The sequence below is a fragment of the Rattus rattus genome, chromosome 7 (genome assembly GCF_011064425.1).
Source record: "Rattus rattus isolate New Zealand chromosome 7, Rrattus_CSIRO_v1, whole genome shotgun sequence".
NCBI lineage: Eukaryota > Metazoa > Chordata > Mammalia > Rodentia > Muridae > Rattus > Rattus rattus.
In genome coordinates, this window is record NC_046160.1 from 29,166,202 (window position 1) to 29,188,168 (window position 21,967).

The following is a 21,967-nucleotide window of genomic DNA, read 5'->3' on the forward strand; positions in this document are numbered from 1 at the left end:
CCCAGTGTAGGGGAATATCAGGGCAGGGAGGTGGGAGGGAGTGGGTGGGTGGGTGAGGGAGCACCCTCAGAGAAGCCAGGTGGGATGGGGTGGGGTGGGATGGGGTATCGGGGGAAACTGGGAAATGGGATAACATTTAAAATGTAAAGAAAAAATTCAATTAAAAAATAAACAACTAGCATTGTCTACTGGCTTAAATTATGGTAGGTAAAGATATGGGTTTGGATAATGTCATCTCTTCTTTTTCTCTTTACAAAATACTTTTGAGGTTTGGAAATTAATATTCAGTGCTTATTTGATTATGCCTATCCACAGCTGCACACTGTGGTACACTGTTACAGGCCTTAAACAAATACAAAATTAATTCAGTCAAAAAACTTGACTCAGTTAATGAGGATCCTAAGGTGCTAGAAGGAATTATAGAGTGAAGCACCCATTGTTGAAGTAAAAGTGACAGATGAATTACCCAATCTACATCAAACGGCTTTCTCTGAGAAGAGGTAAGATTCAGTGAGTCTGGTGAACGTGCTTTAGGGATGTCCAGCATTCCACAAAAAGCTGGGGTTCACTCTGGAATCAGCAAGCAGAAAAGTGTGGCTGGTTTCTCACTTAAGATACCCTATTTTGTTTTGCTCGTTTTTCTGTCGTATTTCAATGTACCTTATAATCTTTCTCTTCAAAAGAAAAATCACTATTATCTGTATAAACCCAACAGCTAAGCGGTTTTTCCACTTTATCGTGCTGTCATTTTCCCTAATCCCTTGGCCTTTGGCAGAGTCCAGTGGTATTTCTTGGCTCCCTCCAAGTAGGCTTCAGAGAGAAGGGGGAAGGGCAGAAACCCAATCCTTTATCCTACGGCGAGCCCTCCTTTCTAGTGGAGCCTAGAGGACCAAGCCAGAAGGGTAGCCACGCCCCTTCCCCTCAGGCACGCCCGGACAGGCCCAACAATAGAGCACGAATACGTCACGTGGGCATCGCAGTGACAAAGACAACGTGGCAGAAGACAGCGCCAAATATCTCCGTGCCCACTGCCTGCCACCAACCCCATCTTGTTTCTCCCTTCTCTGATTAAAAGTCTCGTTGCCGAGCTCGTCTCGGGTAGGGTAAACTACGGAGTTAGCCTCAATCCATACAGCCCCAGACAGCGAGTCTAGCCACGCGCACCGCGTCCAAACAGCACCAGAGAGAGTTGAACTTTTGATTGGGCGTGAGCTATTTCAATCTCCACATATTCTCCAATCAGAAGCCAGGTAACCCGGCTTTCTGCGCTTCATTGGTCTGTATGTGCCAGAAGGCGGAGGGAGAGAGCCCGAGTCGAGGTCCCGCGAGAGCGGCGCCCAGCGCTCAGAGCGCAGGCGCACAGGAGTTGGCAGGGGCCCGGGCCGAGGGCGGGCCAGAAGACGCGTCGTTTGGCTTTGGACAGCGTCGCAGAGTCGTCTGGGTTGAACCGCTGGGCCGAAAGCTTTTGTCAGGGGCCTGGGCGAGAGCGAGGCCCACGAGGTTCCCGATGGTGTCCATGACTTTCAAACGGAGCCGCAGCGACCGGTTCTACAGCACCCGGTGCTGCGGCTGTTGCCATGTCCGCACCGGGACGATCATCCTGGGGACCTGGTACATGGTAAGGGATGGCTGGTAGGGCCGCTCCACAGGCCAGTGCGCCTGCGCGACAAGTGAGCCTGGGGGGCAGGGGGCGGGGACGTGAAAGTTATTGGGGCGCTACTTTTTGGGGTGCTTTTAACTGTGAACTGAGGCCGGGGACTTTACGAGACGGGGCTCACCAGGATTTGGGAGGGGACGGGAATAGGATCATTATTTCGGGTTCGGGAAGTGCACAACCCTCACCCCACCTCCTCCATCATTGTCCTGAGTTATGCAGCCGGTTCGGACATTGTTTTGTCCGAATGGAAAGCGAAATCCAGTTCCGATGATTTCTAGAGTTTTTGCTGAGGCGTTTGGTGATGTAGCCAGAGAGGGCTCTGTTTTGAGTCTAGACGTTAGCCAGGATTTACACTGGGTCAGATTTTCCACAATACACCCCTCTCCCTGCCTGTCAGGTGTTTTTTCATCCCAAGGCCGCCTTGGTTTGGAAGAGCTGTTTATTGAAAGCCTACTATGTTCCTACTGACATTTTCTGGGCTCCAGGATCTGTGTGATTCTGTCACAGCAGATGGACGGGCTTGTTGGCTCCTGATTCGGTAGAAAGTCTTTTTGAGATTGTTTTTTTTTAATTAGTTCCCAGTATCTGTTTGTATTGTACTTAATTTGTTGCGATTCCCAAAACCGTGATTTCTTTTAAAGGTAGTTTTAGGCAATTAAACTGTGCCGAAGCTTTGAGGAACTTAGTGTATTGTCTGTGTGACCACTTGGATGACTATGAGATTTCGTCGTGGGGTGGGGTGTGAGGGTAGGAAGTGCGCTAGAGATACTGTGCAGTTTCTGATACTTATGTGAAGAGCAGAGGAGGGAGAGGTTTAGCCCGTCCTCTCTTCCTCCTCTTACTCTTCCCCGCCCAGTGTCTTGAAGTCATTAGCAACTTTGGCAGAACACCAGATGAAAATCTTCCTCCGGCAGATGGTTTCACAGTCCACCCCAGGGGACTATCAGACCTCAGCAGGATTGCTGCTTTTGTCAGTCTTTATCCTTAGTGTACATTAGAAAAGAGCACCGGGACAGCCTGAATGTGGGTTGGTTTGCTTGTGCTGAGGTTATGTTCAGGTTTTGGTACTCAGAAAGTCACCCTACTGCTTCTGTAGCATTACTTACATCACATTTTCTTTAAGAAACTGCTGTATTCCTGGACCTGGATTAGTTAATGGCAGTCAGCTGGGTTGTCTATCTAGCTTTCCCTCACTTGTTTTCCTTTTTGCTAAGAGTGTGGATTTTTCATTTCTTTTTTCCTTCAATGTCTTCCATTCTCTTAAATGATTAATTCCCGTCTTACCTACACCCTCCCTGCTTTCTCCCAGAAAATGACCTCTCCTTGAACTTAGCTAAGAAAATAGGATTAGAGTCTGGGATTCTTGCCTGAAAACTTCTTCTTCCTGTTTCTTCTTCAATCTCTCCACTTAAAAGGGCTTCAGACCCTTTGAAGAAGAAAACCAAAAAACAAAAACCAAAATACCACCCCTTCAGCCATTCAGATCTATTGGCAGCATTTCTCTACACTCTTTGTTAGGCGGAGTTTTTGATGCTGTAGCTTTTGTTTATAAAAATGAACAGGGAACTGAAAATGCAGAGCGAAAAACTATACCAAGGACTTTTTCCTTTTTTAATTTTTTGTTTATTTTTATTTCACTGTGTGGGTGTTTTGTCTACATGTTTGTCTGTGGTAACTTAGTGTTTATGGAGGCCACCAGGGGCTAGATTCTCCTAGGACTGGAGTTCCAGATGGGCGTTAGTGGTGAAGGTGCTGGGAATTGCACTCAGGACAGCAACCAGTGTTCCTAGCTACTAAGTGCACTCCCTCCCCTCCCTCCCCCTCCCCATCCCCCTCATTCCTGTGTCACCCCCCTCACCCAAAGGACAGTTTTTGTTTTTTGTTTCTTAACAAAGTAGGGATTGAGGGGTCTAAATCTGTAGCACAACTGAAGTTCTTGGTGTGAAAAACACCCCCCCCCCTTTGAAAAGATGCTGTTTTGCATCAACTTTCAGGTTAGAATATTGTAAACTGCTTCAGTTGATTTGTTTTAATTCATGTAAGAGATTTGAGGAACATACAAAGGGGATAGATCACCCACATTGTATGACTTCTGTATTCCTAGTACTTGCTGCGTGATAGATTCTAGTTCTGCTTACTTTGGTCGTGACATCATCCCTTAATGGTGATGGTGCTACAAAGAACATTGGAACACAGCCAGGAAATGGGACTTACAGTCACAAAGGAGAAAGGTACACAGTGATGCAGATTCTAATCAGATTAAGGGGAGGAAAAGAACATTTGTTTTGCTTAGTACATTATTGTTGGTGACTTTAAAAAGTGTACAAGCGTTAGTTGTACAGTAGTTTGAAGACATACTTTCTGCTAGTTGGGGTGCACTTAGGAGATGAAAACAATATAATGTATAATGCCCCCAAATGAAGAGGTCTTGTCCAAATTATGCATTCTACCGCCATAGCAGAGACACAAGATGACTACAGCTAGAATGACCTTTCCTCCTTATTTCCGCCTTGCCATTGTTCCCTTCCTAAACACTTTGTCATGAGCACTGCTGCTTGATTCTAGTACGTCTCAGTCTGTGGGAGAATGATGATGAGCCAGCTTGTCTGCATTTATCATTCTTTCTGTGGTGTTTGAAACTTGGAGGCACAACCCTTCCTTCTGCTGGGCCCGGACACATGACTGACAATGATATCATTGATTTCTTGAATTAACATTGATTTTTTTTTTGTTTTTGTTTTTGTATGCCATCATGTATGCCAAAGGATTAATTGAGTGGTGAGTATGAGGTGGTATCAGGAGAATCAGTTCAAACTCAGCCTTGGCCACATAGGATGCTAGCTCTAAAGCCAAACCAAACCCTAAAGTGCTAATGGTTGGTACTCAACAATAGTTCTGTGGGACACAAAACCAGAATCAGTTATATGTACCGAAGATACCAAACCTGAAGAGTTTGCTGATGGTTTAAATGTGAAAGACGTGCTTAAGGAATATGTGACTTGAGAATGAGTTCAGGCTTCAATTTCTATATTCCTCAAGTTGACTTCATTATCATTTGAAGCCAGATTATTATTATTTAATTCTTAGGAGATAGGAACTCAGTACGTACTAAATCATGAATATAGCATTAAAAAGCCTGTTTCAGGAAATAGCCTTCATGATACAAATGTCTATTTTTGTTCTGTACTTTTTTCTTTCTTCTGAGATAAGGTTTCTCTGTGTAACCCTGAGATGTCCTGGAGCTTGCTCTGTCGCTCTGTAGACCAGAGGTGGACTTTCTCATGGATGTTTTAGCCTTAAGTAACCTAGTGATAGGAAGAAGTGAAGACAGATTGCTCATGCCAGGGGCCGTTCACCCATTAGTCCTGGCTCTTTAAATAACTAGAGCTGACAGTTCGTGTCTTCCCCACATTGTTTTGTGATTTCAGTGCTATGTCTTCCCTCTGTAGTGTTGTTCTGCACTTTGATTCACTTAAAAATTCTTTTTAAAATGTACTATTACTATATGCATTCTTGTACGGTGTGTGCACAGGTGGACAGGGTGGAGAGTAGGACAGCTTTGTGGAGCTTCTTTTCTTCTGCCTCTGTCAGTTCTGAAGGTTGAACTCGGGTCACCTGGCCTGGGTTGCAAGTGTTTTTATCCACCCCCCCCCCGAGCTAATTTGTGGGCCAATAATTTCACATTTTAAATTAAATAATCTATTAAGGGAAATCTTCATATTTACAAAAGTAGTGGAACAATGCTAAAACAATCATTGTTCAGCTATTAACGTTTCGCCAATTCCAGGCAACTCTTTATTGGTTAAGGCATGTGTTTGCATGGTAAGGCGCTCTTTACATCACAGCTCATGGATGGCTTTCTTTAGTGTGGGTGTCTGCACTGTGTACTCACTGTATATGGGTGTGGTTATCTTTTTCCTTATTTTTCTTCCACCGCAAGTGTCCTTTGGGGCTGAGGATATAGGTCAGTATAGAGTACTCATCTAGGGGCTAGAGATGTTACAGAGCTCAGTTGATAGAATGTTTTTTAGCATGCATAAAACACCGGGTTTCATCTACCATGCCACATAAACTCGACATGGTGGCATGTAACCTGAAATCCTAACACTTGGAAGGTGGAAGCAGGAGAATCAGAAGTTCATGGTCATTCTCCACTAAATAGAGTGCTGATCAGGTATGTACAAGAATCTGACTTTAATCCCTGTGGCACAAAAAAAACAAAAACAAAAACAAAAACAAAACAAAACCCTTATGTGTAGGGGTGCTCATTGATGAGGAGGAGGATGGAGCAGTCTTAGTCTGTAAAATGCATCTAGACGCTAACTTATTACCAACTGAACATTTGAGGTATTCAGTAGACACTTGTGGAATGAATTATCTCTTACAAAATAATAGAGATAAATCAGTTGATAAATTAAACATAGTAAACAACAGTAAAAAAATTCTTTTCTGAAGATGATCATTTGACAATTATGTGCTTAGTTTTGTAGACTAGTTCACCAGGAAGGGACTCTATCCTAAAGCAGACACACAGTTAGTAATAGTCTCAAAAGATACTGGGCTGGGGCAAAATATATTGTGAGAAGATTAAGGGGTAATGATTAGAAAAAAATTTAAAGAGTTGACACTAGAGAGGTGACTCAGTGGTTGAGTCCTGGCTGCTTTTTTCAGAAGTCCTGGGTTCTATTTCCAGCATCCACATGGCTACTCATAACCATCAATCACTTGTGTTCCTGGGGAGCCAATGAGTTCTGGCCTTTGAGAGCACCAGGTATGCAAATGGCGAACACACATATATGCAGGCCAAACACTCATTCACATAAAATAAAAAAAAAAATTTAGTTTTTTTTCCCCTCAAGTCTGTCTTTGGGGTAATTGGTATAAGATTTAGGTTTAAGTGTGTTGTTGTGCTGAGTGTGTGGACTAGGTAGAGTTCTTGCCTTCTGTTAATCTTTTCTGCCAGGTTGCCTACTCCAGGATAGTTAGTCTGTGAGCTTAGGGTGATCCTCCATTCTGTATATCCTGTCTCACACACAGTAGGAGTGCTAGGATTGCAGATAGGTATCACTGGATAGGCTTGCTTTATTTATTTTTTTCTGGGTGTAGACTGTCTGGCTGGTCTGTATTTGACCAGGCTGGCCTCAATTCTCAGAGATCTACCTCTTTCTGCCCTCTGAGTACTGATACTAAAGGTGTGGACGGCTACATCCAGCTCTATTGGCTTTCATTGTAGGTTCCAGGGATGGAGTTTCCATTCTACAGAATAGCTATTCTGTATAGGCTACAAATCAAGTTAGGCAGTTTTTTCAGAACTGAAATCATACAGTCACTTTCCTGATCGTATAGTGGTGTCAAAACCTGGAAATGAAACTGCAGTTATCCAATTAATGGACAAAGAAGAGATTAAAAGGACGAATTCAAACTTTTTTGAAACAAGTGAAAGTAAAAGCAGTGTTTGAGACCGAGGGACACAGCAAAATCAGTGAGGAAGTTCACAGCCCCAGGGTACCTACGTCAGAAGTAGAGAGGTAGAAACCCAATGATACTTTTTAACTAGGAAAACAAGAATTAAGCCCAAAGTCAATAGGAGGAGAGAAGAGATTAAAAAAATAAGAGCAGAAATAAAAAGTGTTTAGTTTTTGTTTTGTTCATTTGGTCTTCTGCAGAGCTCACTTTGTAACCCTGGCTGGCTGCAGACTCAACGCTCCTCCCATCTTGGCCTTCTATGTGCCAGGATATAGGCATGGGCCACATTGCCTGGTGAGAGTCTGAAAACTTTTCAAACCTTTAGCTAGGCTAAAATGAAAAAAACAATCAGCGTTGGAGATGAGGAAGGTAATGATACAGCCGATAGTACAGTAAGAGGAGTTTCAGAGATTAGTACAAAGAACTGCCTGCTGATAAATGGAAACCGTAAGCTTATCAAAGATGGCCCATAAGGAGACTAGAATAAGTAATGTGATTGGATCAGTAGTAAGACTTTCCCAGCGAGGAAGTTTGGGGTCTGATTATTTCACCAGTGGATTCTACAATATATTCAAAAGAGCCACTACTATCTTTCCAAATATTTTCCATAGAGCAAACAAACAATAATAATAATTTTAACCTCTTAAACAAAATACTTTTGGCCAGTATCTGATGAACAGTACAGAAATTCTCAATAAACAGAACTCAACATCATATTATAAAGTAAGTCCTCAGGATCAAGTGGGTTTCCTCCCAAGGATTTAAGGATGGTTCAACCCATGCAAATCAGTACAGGTAGTATATACATAGAATAGAGAACCAGATCCTTATGACCATTTCAGTAGCTGCAGTTAGTTTTGATACATTTTACCATCATCTCAACTAAAAAAAATGACTGAAGAGGTGACCCTATGGCTAAGAGTTCAATTGCCAACACCCACATGGTGACTCACAACTTCATAAGTGCAGTTCCAGGGATCAGGGATCAGATAACATCTAGCTTCTTCCATGCATCGGGTGTGCAAGTGGCACACTAGCAGACATGCAGGCAAAACATCCACATACTTTATAGTTGAAAATACTTACTCTTAAAGTGGATATACAACACAATAAAAGCCATATAATACTGACAGCTAACACCATACCAAATTACCTCTTCTCTAAGATCAGAAATGGAGTTAATGGTGCTTCCTTTTAACACTTCTGTTCAACATAGTATTGAAAGTCCTAGCCAGAGCAGTTTGATGAGAGAAACAGATGAAGAGCTTAGAGATAGGAAAAGAGGAAGTCAAGGCTATGTTTGCAGATGACACAATCAGATTTATAGAAAATCCAGAAAATTGAAAAGAAAACTCAGAATTAATAAATTTAAATGGTAGTAAAACAACTTTAAAAATATGAAAGATAAATTAGGAAAGTAAATGTGTCATAGTTTAAAAAAGCAAAGCAAGCGAAACAAACACTCCTAAGAGTAACTTTAATCAGGAGGTGAAAGAATCTATATACAACGAGAATAGAACGTCCACCAAGGTCACAAATAATGGAAGATCCGGTAGACATGAATTGTAATCTAGTATTGTTAGGTGCTGTTGTATCCAGAGAGATCTGTAAGTGTAATGTAGTACCTGTTTTGTTGTCCTCCACTTACTAGGAGAAAACAGTTCCTAAAAGTTGAGTGGAACCACTCAAGGCTTGCCAAAGAAGTCTTGAGCAAAAAGACCAAAGCTGGAAGTGTCACTGTCCACTTTTAAAATGTAGAGCTGTCATAACCAACCAGCCTAGGCCTGGTACAAAAATAGAAATGGAGACCAGTGGAAAAGAATAGAGAACCCAAAAATAAACCCACACTCCCTACAGCCAAGTGATTCTCAACAGAAGTGCCAGAGATTACATCTGGGCAAGCACATTTTCTTTAGTGAATACTGCTAGGAAAATGGCATGAACTTGACCCTGCTGTCATAATGAAAGCCAAAAGTACTTGAGTATAAAATTGAGACTAACCTACTAGGAGAAAATAGAGGGAAGCACTGACATAGGTCTGTGTTCTAAGATTCCTATCGCCGTGAAGCAACTAAAAGCATTCGTCCAAAGCTGGAAGGATCTCTGTCCAGTTTCAAAATGCAAAGCTGTCATAGCCAGCACAGCCTACTTCTGGTACAATAGATATGGACTATTTTGCTTACAGTTCCACATAACAAGTTCATAATAAAGGGGAAGTCAGGGCAGGAACCTAGACTGGAGCAGAGGCTGCGGAGAAGCTCTGCTTAATGGTTTGTTCACCTAGCTTTCTTTCTTTTTTTAAAGAATTGTTTCTTTTATGTATATGAGTATACTGTTCAGACACACAAGAAGAGGGCATTGGATCCCATTACAGATGGTTGTGAGCCACCCTGTGGTTGCTGGGAGTTGAACTCAGGACCTCTGGAAGAGCAGTCAGTGCTCTTAACCTCCGAACCATCTCCCCAGCCCTCAGCCTGCTTTCTTAAGCCATCTAGGACCAGCTGTCTCGTAACACCATCTCCAGTGAGCTGCCACCCTCCTCTCCCACACCAACTGTTATTCAAGAAAAATGAACTACAAACTTGACAGCATTTTCCCAAGTGAGTGTCCCTCTTCCCAGGTGACTAGCTTGTGCCAAATTGACTAAAAGGGAAAACACACACGCGCGCGCGCGTGCGCAGCTAGAATAATCTGAAATTGTTATTGAATGTAAATGCACAGGCAACAAAAGAAAACACACACATAAAGGATTGCATCAAACTGAACCGCTATTTTATTGCCAAAGAATCAGAACAGTGAGCAACAACCTGTAGAAATGGCAGAATGACTTTTCAAACCTTATCATAAGAGATTAGTACCTTAAATATATCAAGAACTCAACAGCAAAAACAAACAGTTAAATTTAAAAGGGGGCAGCTAAGTAGACATTCTCAAAGAAGAGAAGCTGGACTAACACATGCACTAACAACTCTGACTGTCATGAGAGTGGATCTCATCCAGTGAGTGAGTGCCAGCCAGCCAGACCAAACATAACATGTTAGAGAAGAGCACGGTCTGCACCGTGTGGGGTGTAGTGTAGACACTTGGAAAAACTGTGGAGCTCCTCAGGGTAGAAGAACTGTCCTAGAACCCAGAAGTCCAGTAGTGGGTATTTACCCACAGAAAACGACATCACTATATCAAAGAGATCTATTGCAGCCATGTCTAATGCAGTACTGTTGACAGTAGACGAGCTAGGGAGTGAGCTGAGGTGTCCATGATAGCAGTGGATAAGGAAAAAGGTCTGTGCTCACAGCGGGTACTGTTAGTAGTTAGTAATGGACCAAATTGACATTTGCAGCAACAGGACTAAAGATACAACTGAGATAATCAAGCTACAGGAGACAAATACATGATCTTACTTTCAAATTACAAAGTAGTTTAATTTATGTACAGGATAGTGGCCACCACAGACTGAAAGGCCAGAGGAGGGGCCGGTAAGCATTGGGATAGGAGTACAAGGCATGTTTTGCACAGAGGGTGATTACAGCTGTCAAAGTTACATTAAAAAAAATCTGAAGTACTAAGCAGGGTGAGTCTGTTTTCACCACAGACTGAAATGTTTAAGGTTATGGCACATATATTTGACCAGTATATGCTGAATACGTGTACTAAAACATAACACTGTATTCCATAAATATGTACAAATATTAAAGAAAAAACAAGGGAGAAATTGCTTGCCTGGGTCTGAATGTTTCCCTGGACTTGAACTTGTTCCTTTCTATCAAATAAGAGAGTCTACATTGTTTTCTTACTGCTTACTTAATATGATGTGTACAGAAGGCTTTTAAAGTCTTTCTCAAGCAATAGGTCTTTGCCTCTGTTGTTGACACATGCTGTGTTCTACCTGGCCTTGGCACTAGGTTTACAAGCCCTAGTTTCAAACTTCCTTTCCTGAGTACAGTAGAAAAGAGTCATAAATATTTTGGAATAGTTTGTCTATAGTAGAATATCTTAAAGACTTTAAACTATAGAGTTACAGTTTTAATTTCTTGAAAAATTCAACAGGGAGTCTAGTAGGATCACGAGTACTTTTTTTTTAACAGTTACTGTCATATTCAAAGTACTGACCCACAGTGAAATGAACTTGGAAATGTTACTAATAATACTAGGCAAGGACAGTGGAAAACTCAATGATGTTTCTATAGAAGACAAAAATGGCTTTTTAAAAACTCATATGTGATAAAAATATTTTAAATTTGTGGACTATGTATAAACTACATATACACATGTGTAAATATATATAAATATATATTTATATGTATAGTATATATTCAACAACCCTCTCCCCAAGTAGTTTTGGTACTTCATTTCCTTCATTTGGTAGTTGGTTTTGCATGTTTTTCTTAGCATGAATATTTTTCTGTGCCATGCAAGGCTTTTTTACTAGAATGATAATTTACTCTGCAAGAGTTTGCTGAATGGATTTCAAACTTAATTTCCCACCACAAGATAACACGCCTAACTTGAAAATAAAATGTGCCCTGTTTCTCTACTGAGTATTTGGAGTCTTGGCCTGCTATAAGAAAATACCTTTCTTGGTTGTTATCATTTATCCTTCATTTAGGGTGGACAGGAAAGAGTAGTTTCAGTTATTGTTGATAGAACATTGGGAGTGTCAAATGTTTGAACTTCCACAGCAAGGAGGAGGTGAACAGATTTGAGGACTGAATGTCACTACAGTGTTTGGAAGCTACTTTTGGGTATTAGATGAGTACATTGACTCAAAAGGTAGAATTAAGACCAATGGAGGGAGAGGGAAGGGACTTTTAAACTTGAGCAAAGCGAATGGGGGTGCTTTGAAGGAGCGGCAGGCATCTGCATGTGGGAAGTGAACTGACAGGTGTCTGATGGGTGTGTGAGGAAATATGTGTGTGCCTCTGAACACAAACAGACTGGAACGAGTTCCCGATTTTACTTTGTGCGCATTTCATTCTGGTTGGTTGGCATTAGCACAGGCTAGGCATCTTTGTACATGCCATGACTTTTCAACTGTTCTCACAGTGATAATACATGGTTTATCTCAGTGTCTCCTCTAGTTCATAACCTTGTTACTGCAAGTGAAATAATATTAAATATAACAACATCCCGAGAGTCTGTGAAGATTGTTCTCTGGTAGGAGTTAATGTAAAGTTTTCTTTCTCAGGTGGTCAACCTATTGATGGCAATTTTGCTGACTGTGGAGGTGACTCATCCAAATTCCATGCCAGCTGTCAACATTCAGTATGAGGTCATTGGTAATTACTATTCATCTGAGAGAATGGCTGGTAAGTTTTTACTTTAAAAGATAATCACTGCCAAGTTTTTATTTATAAAGCCATTTGTTGTCTATATATGAATGTTAGAGGACAGTTGACAGAATTGAACTTGAGTTATTCTTCAAATGGTTAAATACTTTGCATAGTAGGGTATCAAGTTAAAACTGTTACTTAAACTGTTTGTTGAGACTGTAAAGTGTTGCGATGACTGTCCCCAGAGGAGGTCAGCAAGAGCTGCAGTGGAGCATTGCTAGACAAGACGTGTAGTGGACAGTCGACAGTAGGCTGTCTTTATGCTTTGACTCTACAGACCAGACAGGGAAATGGGAAATAAAAATGGTTCGAGACTTTCAAGAGCTTTGTATGATGTGTAGCCAGGGTCAGAAATTGGTGTGTAGATCAGATGGATTCTTACAGTAGAGTATAAAATACTTGTTTATGTGGAAAGAAAGAGACTTATCGCTACTATTAAAAATGGAGTAACCCTACAACATTCATAGAAATTGTCATTTTAAACTGATTTATTCCCTGAAAGCAATTATTTTTTATTACCAGTTTTCTCTTTAAAATGCAGGTATAAAATGATTCCAGTTGAGTTTATATTATTATAATTATATCATAAATTTAATAGTTAAACAGGAAATTATATCTCAGAGTTTAGAATACAATTTTTACATGCTTAGTTTTAAATTTTCAGTTTAGAAAAGTGTTCCCAGGTCACAAGTGTGTTTATAATACTGTAGATCTTAATTCCCAGGATTTTAGATTTTATTAGCTTTTAATAGGAAGTTTTGAACTTCTTTATATTTGTGGCTACCTGCGATCCAAGGATGAAGATTTGTGTCTTCCTTTTTAAAGATTGTTTTGTTTTATGTGTGAGTGCTTTGCCTGAATGTATGTTTGTGTGCACTGTTTATATGTATATGTGTGTGCAGTGCCTACTGAGGCCGAAGAGGGAGGGCAGTGTGAACTGCAGTTTGTCTGTCGCCCTGTGGGTGCCCAGAACCAACCCTGGTTTCTCTGTAACAACCATGACCTTAACTGCTGCTCTCTCTCCAGCCCTGATTTGTGTCTTTCTTTTTTCTTTCTTTCTTTTGCTTTGTTTTCTTTCTTTCCTTTCTGTCTTTCTTTTTGTTAAATAATTTTTTGTCTTTATGGATAACTTAATTTTTCAGGAGCCAGAAAGAATTCTGTGGCTATAATACAGAATATAATGAAAACAACTGATGGGCATTTATAATTTGTTGTTTGTAGTGAAAAGTTTTCTGATCCTTTTTAAATATATCCTCGTGATTTTGACTCTGAGGGGAGTGACATAACTTTTGGCATATTTTTCATGAATAGTTTCTTTTTATTTGAACCTCCTTCCCAAATAATAATAAACCAAATTTTAGAGTCTTATTAGTACCTTCCTCCATTTTTTGAGACAGGGTCTGTCTTTATATCATAATCCTTCAGTAGGAAGAACTTTTAAATCCTTAACAATGGAGGTACTCTGATATGATACAGTAACTAATGTTAAATACTGGTTGTGTTTATAATGCTCAGTGATCTGATTATTTGTATAAATATCTGATATCTACATTTTTGGTGCCCTTATTTAAATTTTCAGTTATATGTATGTATAGGATTATGTGGTGTGAGTGCAGGAGCCTGGAAGCCAGAGGCGTGCACTTTTCTGCAACAGGAGTTAAGGCAGTTGTGAGCAGCCTGACATGGGTATGGGGAACCGTGCTCTGCAAGCTGTAAGCTGAGCCAGCTGCCCACATCCCCATCTCCTTTTAGTTTATTAATGTCTGTCGGGATCACAGGATCAACTGTAGGTTATGAAGATACTCACCCAGTCAAGTATGGACTGATACTGTTTGGGATTATTTGGGTGGGTTCTGAAGAGAATGGTGAACATGGGTTGACACACCGAGGAGAAGTTAGAAGAATAGCTGTGTGTTGGGCAGAGAGGGCAAACTGAAGGAAGCCGTGGGTTAAAGGTGTGAGACCAGGGTGGGATTAATGGAGAACTGTGAGTTTCAGGTTGTAATCTTTATCAAAGCAAGAGGTAGATCTGTGGTTCTCTGTGTGTATTTCATCTGTCCTAAGCAAACAGCAACTTCTCTTACCAGTTAAGCCCTCATCTCACAAAACCCAACTTGTGTGAACTCTTTCCTAGTTTTTGATTGGGTCTGTATGTGTTGCAGCTTGCCTGTTAGATTTGTCTCTTTGCACGTAGACATGTAGAGGCACAGGGGCCTGTTTCCTGTGTTTGCACGGCTCTGGTTCCGTCCTCACAGAGTCAGTGAGTTGTTGGACGTGGAAAGGCATGCGTAAGCTTCTCAGAATTTCTTACTGTCAGGCTCAGGTGCTTTTCTTGGTCTTAGATCTAACGAGGCCCAATTTTGAAAACAATTACAGTTAATTTACACAGAAACATTTTAAAGCGTCATTTTGTCAAGAATTTAGTTTCTTTCATTGCATATGTTGCTTAATTAGATTTCTGTTTTGTTTTGTTTTCTTAGATAATGCCTGCGTTCTTTTTGCCGTCTCTGTTCTTATGTTTATAATCAGTTCAATGCTGGTTTATGGAGCCATTTCTGTAAGTCTGCCATGTTTTCCTCTCTCATTTGACCTTTAGCAAGTAGTGACTTTGTACATACACTAATGTTACTCTCCTTCTACAGTATCAAGTGGGCTGGCTGATTCCTTTCTTCTGCTACCGACTTTTTGACTTCGTTCTCAGTTGTCTGGTAGCCATCAGTTCTCTCACTTACTTGCCAAGAATCAAAGAATATCTGGATCAGTTGGTAAGAGTGTATGCTATTTAACATTTCCACTTAAGTAAAACATTTTAATTGAAATCTAAAGGTAGCCTTGGTACTATTTTTAACTCTCTTTGCTTTGTACAGTATCTTAAAAATCACGCCTATGTTAAGACCTGTAAGATAGAAATAAATGATTGTTGTACTATACCATTTGGACAGCAGAGTACAGAAATCCGTAAAGATAGTGTAGAAGAGATAGTTGAGTTAATTGTGTTTTAATAAAATATTCAACTGTATTTGAGATTCCTAAGGGATTGGTGTTTGATCTTTAACAGAATGCTAGCCTGTATCTGTATGCCTGCTGTAGCCTAGCCCTGTGTTGGTGTGCCTGCTGTAGCCTAGCCCTGTGTCTGTGCCCACTGTACCCTAGCACCGTGTGTGTGCCCACTCTGTTCTAGTCCTACCATGTTGTTGAGGTGCCTGCTGTATCCTAGCCCTGTGTAGGAAATGTTAGCTGTTTAGGAAAGCCTGCTCTCTTACAGACTCTGGTGGTTTTTTCCCCTCTGTTTGATTGGTGTTCTTTCCATTAGAAGGTATTTCTTCTGCTGCCCAGTTTTAAACACTCCCTTCCCTTCTAATGCCTTTCTCCTGACTTGTCCAGAGTCAGATGAGTGCAGCCAATCCTTTCCAGCACAGTGAGTCTGTCAGCAGTAAATTATGTCCTTCTACCTGGCTTGTAGACAGTGGCATGCGTTCTTTTTAACCATCATCTAATGAAGAGTTGAGATCAACATTTGACTCCTAGAAAAGTTGCTTTTCTTTGTGGAAGACTATGGTCCTGGAAACTTGAGCAATCTCAGTTCCTCCTGACTTTCTGAACCAGGACAGGGTTGGGGTGCTGCACAAGTGATTATATTTTGTCAAAAGCACAGAGATGAAAAATATTAGCCAGCAAAATGAATATTAGCTCTATTCAGTCCTTCTAGTTATCTCAGTTATTAAACAAGCAGACGGGAGTGTTAGTCTGTTGATGATAAGGGTCTTGGATGTGCTGCATTCTTTGTGTGAATTTGCAGTAGCCTTTCTCTCTTGACTGTTGCCCTTTGTTGTATTCTTAAAATGCTCCCCAGATTTTCAGAAGCAGAGGCTGTGGTGTAATTGTCAGTGCTTTTGTGTTTTAACAGCCTGATTTCCCCTACAAAGATGACCTCCTGGCATTGGACTCCAGCTGCCTCCTGTTCATTGTACTTGTGTTCTTTGTGGTATTCATCATTTTTAAGGTAAGGAGTTTCCAATTCACTCTTGGGGCCTGGTGAAACTGCTCAGTCAACCTTTTTCCAGTCTTGTCTCTGTATGGATCATAGTTGATGGAGGATTTGTAGTGACGGTGTCACTGCATTTAAGGGGTGGGTCCCCTCTGTGTTTTCAAAAGTGGCTCATGGTTTATAGGGAAATCCATTAAAATTCCTAACATTTGAGCACAGGATTTCCTTCACAGCCTGTTGGTTAGCAGACCTGAATCTCCAGCTAGAGTCTCTGTGAGAAACTTGTGATGTTTAAATGAGAGCCAGTCAGGAGTGAGCCTGGCTTGACTAGGTTCCTTTTCTACAGACAGTGCGGAAGAGATGATGGTCCTCTGTTCCCAGAGCAACCTGCTGAACTGTTTCTCCTTTCAGGCTTACCTAATCAATTGTGTTTGGAACTGCTACAAATACATCAACAACAGAAATGTGCCAGAGATTGCCGTGTATCCTGCCTTTGAAGCACCTCCACAGGTTAGCTGCTGTTCACTCACCAAACTGTCACTCCTACTGCTGCCTCCAGAAGTGAATGTGGGGCTTGACTTTCCAGTCGTTGCTATAACTGTGGTTTGGAATTTGAATAGTTTGAACCCACAAATGTATAAGATTTAGCATTTTCCAGGAATCTTGTGCACACAGGTCTAGAGCTCTCTGCACTGTTTGCTCAGATTGACTGTGGTCCCCACAAGTGTTTCTGGACAGATACAAGCTAGGAATATCAATAATTGGCTTGTGAGAATTCTAAGGGATGGGGGCTAATGGGTGTGTGTGTGTGTGTGTGTGTGTGTGTGTGTGTGTGTGTGTGTGTGCACCTGTAAGATGAAAGCCTGGGCCTTGGGGAGATGATTGTGATGGCCTCTGAGTGCCGAGCCCTTCTCTTAGAACCCTGTTTGCTGCTTTGCTATCTTCGCAGATTTTCAGCATATAGAGTAAATATGGCCCGTGAGCCAGCCTGTCACTTGGAGGATAGGACCTTAGGCTAGAGTGAGCTTTAAAAAGGCTTTCTATTATCCCAAAGAGCAGGATAAAAGGTCATTGTCCTTTCAGTACATATTATTATGAAACTACAGACACTGGCAGCTTTCTCTAGAGCAGTTAGTGGGGCCTTTCCCCCTAGATCCTCAGCTCTTGAAATATTAGCACTGGAACTTTATTGATTGGCTGTCAAGAGAGAAACCCTTTGTATTTTTTAAATATATGTGGGTTAGTGTGTTAGTTTATCTTCCAGGTTAGTTCAGAGGAAGAATTCTAATTCTGTCTTATATCCATCACACTCATCTATTCATCCATTCCCATCTGCCACCCATTCCCATTTATCCATCCATCCATCTATCCATCCATCTGTCCATCTGTCCATCTGCCTGTCTGTCCCATCCATCCCTCATCCATCTACTCATCTGCCCATCCATCCATCCGTCTGTCTGTCCGTCTGTACTGAGAGCTACATCCTGATCACAAGCAGAGAGGGGATGGGCCAGGCAGACAGACAGACACCCACCTCCAGCAAGGCTATTTCTCCTAGTTTTTCTAATCCTACCAAAGAGTTCCATTCCCTGGCGATTAAGCATTCAAGTATATGAGTTTATGGGGGTGGGTCTTCTTATTCAAACCACCACACATCCCATCCATCCATCCATCCATCCATCCATCCTCCCACCCACCCACCTAGCCATACAGTTGTGGCGATCTTGATCTTGAGTTAGGGTGTCACTGAGTTGAAGCTGCTCAATTGTCTGTTGTCTCAGTAACTGTTGATCTAACTTCATCTTTCTTCGGGTTGTGTGCTCCCAGTTAGGGCATAGAGTCTGAAAGCTGATTATTGTAGAAGTGAATTTAAAGTGACATTGTCTGACATGATTCTCTTCTCTCTTCAGTACGTTTTGCCAACCTATGAAATGGCTGTGAAGATTCCTGAGAAAGAGCCACCACCTCCTTACCTGCCTGCCTGAGGACATTCTGCCCTGTCAATAAAGCCTATGCCAGCTTCTTGTCTTGTTTATTTTACAGAAAGCTGCAGTGCAGGGCTCTCAGACTCGTTTGTTGTAAAGTGCACTGTCTTGTCTGAGCATTTATTTTCAAACACTAAGGAGCTTTTGGACATTATTAAAAACTTTGTTAAAAATCACATTGTAGAAACTTTTGAAGACAATCTAGGTTAAGCAAGAGCAAAGTGCCATTGTTAGCCTTTAACTGAGGGTAGGGAGGGGAAGGGTCTCCATGTTTTCTTTTTTAACTTTGCACTTTCTTTGTATAATGGTTTATGTTTTGGCTGTCTGATGCCCTGAATAGTTTCCGGAGAGTGAGTTGGTCGAAGATCCGCAGTCTCCAGCTCTGTGAAACAGGAGAGAGAGAGCATTTTGACTTGACCTGGAAGATGACGGTTGCATGCTTCTCATTTGTATGTTTTCATCTTTGTGATAAAATGCTTTAATAAAGCTCTTAAATTTTACCATTGTCCTTAAATGTGCCTAGTGTTTGTGCCACAACTTACAGTGATCCTGTCCCCGTGACAGGGATGTGTTTGGAGAAGTGTTGCTGGGTAGTTTCCTCATTTCAGGAATTTTCCTTGTTATTTCTTATGTGATGGAAGTCTGTTACTGGTTTCTGCATAGAGGGTGATGGAGGAATAAACGAGAGGAGTCAGGGAGACATGAGGCGGGAGCCCCTCACACAGAGGAAGAGGGCAGGAGTACAGCCTAGCGTTTCAAGGAGAAGCCAGGACAACAGTAAGATGCCAGGTAAAGTCCCTTAGGATCCCTCGGTAGGCTCTCGGGTGTTCGTACATGCTGACTTGTTAGTTGCTTCGTTGTGTCCTGCCTTTAGCCTCCAAGGATTGATTTGAGGGTTCATTTTCAGACACTTAGATGGCTGGTGCACTGGAAGTGTAGTATGATTTCAGGGGGGTTTTTGGAATCCTGGAATAGTGCCATTTTATTAGAGTTTGAGAGAAAAATATTACAGGCAGGCTGTAAATCGTGAGCTGCCCAGAGGAAGAATATGGGAAAGAAGGAAAAAGTCATTGTATTTGTAAGCAGCCATGCAGTGGGCATGGACTGGGTGAAAGTGAGCAAGCCTGAGTATTGGGCAAAGCGTGCCCAGACTTTGATCATAAAGAAAAGGGCCTAACATAGAAAACCCAACAAGGTTGCATGGGTGCGGCACCACAGTGCTGCTACACGAAGTCTGCATGTAACTGCACCTTGATTGGGGGATTTCAACCTCTCTTGTAGCCCAGGCTGCGCTCAACTTCTACAGCCAGGATTATCCACTGATATTTGGGTGACGTGGCTGCTGCCAGTGCAGCTTTCTAATGAGGAGTGCACTATGAGAGCAGTAAATACAGAGCTAGCGGTTGTTAAGTTTTGTACCATGCATAACTGCTGTATGACGGGTTCCACACCAGCAACACTGCAAAACTATGAGAATCTGTTGCTCTGTGACGTGGTACTCACTGGCCAGCACTTAAGTGACTTTTCCCCTCAGCTCATTTGAGGGTGATTTTTAAGTCTCACTATGTTGTCCAGACTGGCCTAAACTGCCCAACTACTGGGATTTCTGACATATCACTGCACCTGGGTTCCTCAGAGTCTCAGACCTCTACGTGTCTTTTGGTTTAAATGGTCTTAATTATTCTGGTTACTGTGACTGAATTTAAGATTATTTGAAATGTGAAGTTGGGTATGGTGACTCATTTCTCTAATTCCAGCCTGGGGGTGGGTGGTCAGGATCACCTGGGGTACATGTAAGTATCCAGCCAGGTTGGCTTATGGATGGTGGATGGCAGTGGTGCACGTAGGGGGTGGGACGGGACCCACACGGGTGACAAAGTCCTTGTTACTGTTTCTAATTCTATGCTGAAGTCCATGCTTGGCAATATTTAAATACTTGCTGGATTCTTTCCCTGTGTTAGTGCAAAGATTACACCAAGTGTCTGAACAAACTGAATATTTGTGGCATCTAACATGCTGTAGCTGCTATAAAAAAGATGAGAGCCCCAAAACATCAGAAATAGTCAATAATCATACTTCCTGCTATTAATAAAAAAGCAATTGAAAACCGGGTCCCAGAGAAGCAAGCCCTCCTGGTCAGAACACTTCCTAGAAAATCAGTGTGTTGGTTAAAAAAAATGCAGATGGATGGTAAAGAATTTTACCAGAATTCACCTTTTAAACAAGGGTTCTAGCAACAGCTAGAAAAGCCAGTCACAGGAAGACATTTGCATAATCCCACCCACCGGGACCCCTAAGATCAGCAGACCTGTAGAACCCAGGGGTGAATTCATGGTTTCAAGAGCTGTAGGGAGAGGGCCATAGTCACTAATGGACATTAAGCTCGAGCAGTGAGGAGTGTAGAGTTAAATGGGCACCCAAAAAGGCTGGTGTCAGAGTGAGCTGTAAACTACAGTAAAACTACAAACCTTGGCTTTTTTAGCCTAAGCTTTGTCTCTGTTCTGCTGTTTAGTCCCTTCTAGAACTCTCTACCGTTATCTCTGCCTTCTTGCCTCACCTCAGTTTTCTCTTGCCACTATAAATGTGGCTCTAGGCTCTACAGAAGGCCCATCCATGTTTTGGGTGGAACACTTCTTCCTCAAACAACCTAAGGGTCCTTGGAGTAATGGATGGGTAGCTCTAGGAGTTATCTAGTGAGCTCCTTAATTCATACTTGAGTAACCTTGTACAAAATTTTAAATCCGAGCATAAATACTGCTCAGGTGCGGAAGAAAAGAAAAATTAAATCTTGGCGGGGTGGGAGGAGACATAGTGATAGAGCTTTGGAAGAAAGCTGGAAATGGGGCATACAGTTCTAGGTACCATTTCAAAAAAAAAAAAAAAAAGGTGTCACTTAGAAAATGGTGTACAAGACCTGAAAATGTGAGAGGATGCACATTACAGACAGGTGGCCTGCGGGAGCATGTTTACGGTGTTTGGAAAAATAACCTGAGGGGAGGATGGGAAACTCAGGGAGGTTTTGGGCAGACTGCACCTATCACTATGACTCTCAGTAGACCAGGAAATTCCTAGGGCATCCTAAACAGATGAGAGCCATGAACTGGTTTTTCCATGTCGCTTAAAATCCGTTTCACCATCTTGAGTGACAGTCATAAAAACCTCTCAGTTGTAAATACCAATGGCAACAAACAAGAAAAGGTCTGGGGATGTAGCTTACTTGGTACAGTGCTTACCTACTATGTGCAGTGCTTACCTACTATGTGCAATGCCCTGGGTTTGGTCCTCAGCACCAAGTAAAGACAGAATAGTGGTACAAGCCTACAGTTTGGAGGTGGAAGCGGGAGGATCAGAAGCTCAAGGTCAGCCTCACACAGGGAGCAGGAGTCAGCTTGGGCTACTTGAGGTCCCATTTCAGCAACAAGAGAGAGCAGGAGAGAAGACATAGCTTGTGTATAGTGCCTTGTCCATAGCCAGAAACCAGCAGCTACTGTCAGCTTGGCTGTGAAGAGAACAGATTTTAATATAATTTTAAATCTCCATT

The 21,967-nt window shown here is 41.8% G+C and overlaps 1 protein-coding gene across 1 annotated transcript; it reads left to right on the top strand.

Moving 5' to 3' along the window:
- Positions 1-1,032: 1,032 nt before the first annotated feature.
- Positions 1,033-18,932, top strand: Laptm4a (lysosomal protein transmembrane 4 alpha). The gene is made up of 7 exons (XM_032907453.1): positions 1,033-1,618; positions 12,309-12,429; positions 14,934-15,010; positions 15,096-15,218; positions 16,361-16,456; positions 16,853-16,951; positions 18,352-18,932. The coding sequence occupies exons 1-7, from the start codon at positions 1,283-1,285 to the stop codon at positions 18,424-18,426; spliced, it is 927 nt and encodes a 308-aa protein (XP_032763344.1). The 5' UTR covers positions 1,033-1,282; the 3' UTR covers positions 18,427-18,932.
- Positions 18,933-21,967: the final 3,035 nt, after the last annotated feature.

Coding starts and splice junctions, on each gene's coding strand:
- Laptm4a (XM_032907453.1), top strand. CDS start 1,283: ATGTGCCAGAAGGCGGAGGGAGAGAGCCCGAGTCGAGGTCCCGCGAGA. Junction 1,619..12,308: donor TCCTGGGGACCTGGTACATG/GTAAGGGATGGC, acceptor TTTCTTTCTCAG/GTGGTCAACCTATTGATGGC. Junction 15,011..15,095: donor TGGTTTATGGAGCCATTTCT/GTAAGTCTGCCA, acceptor CTCCTTCTACAG/TATCAAGTGGGCTGGCTGAT.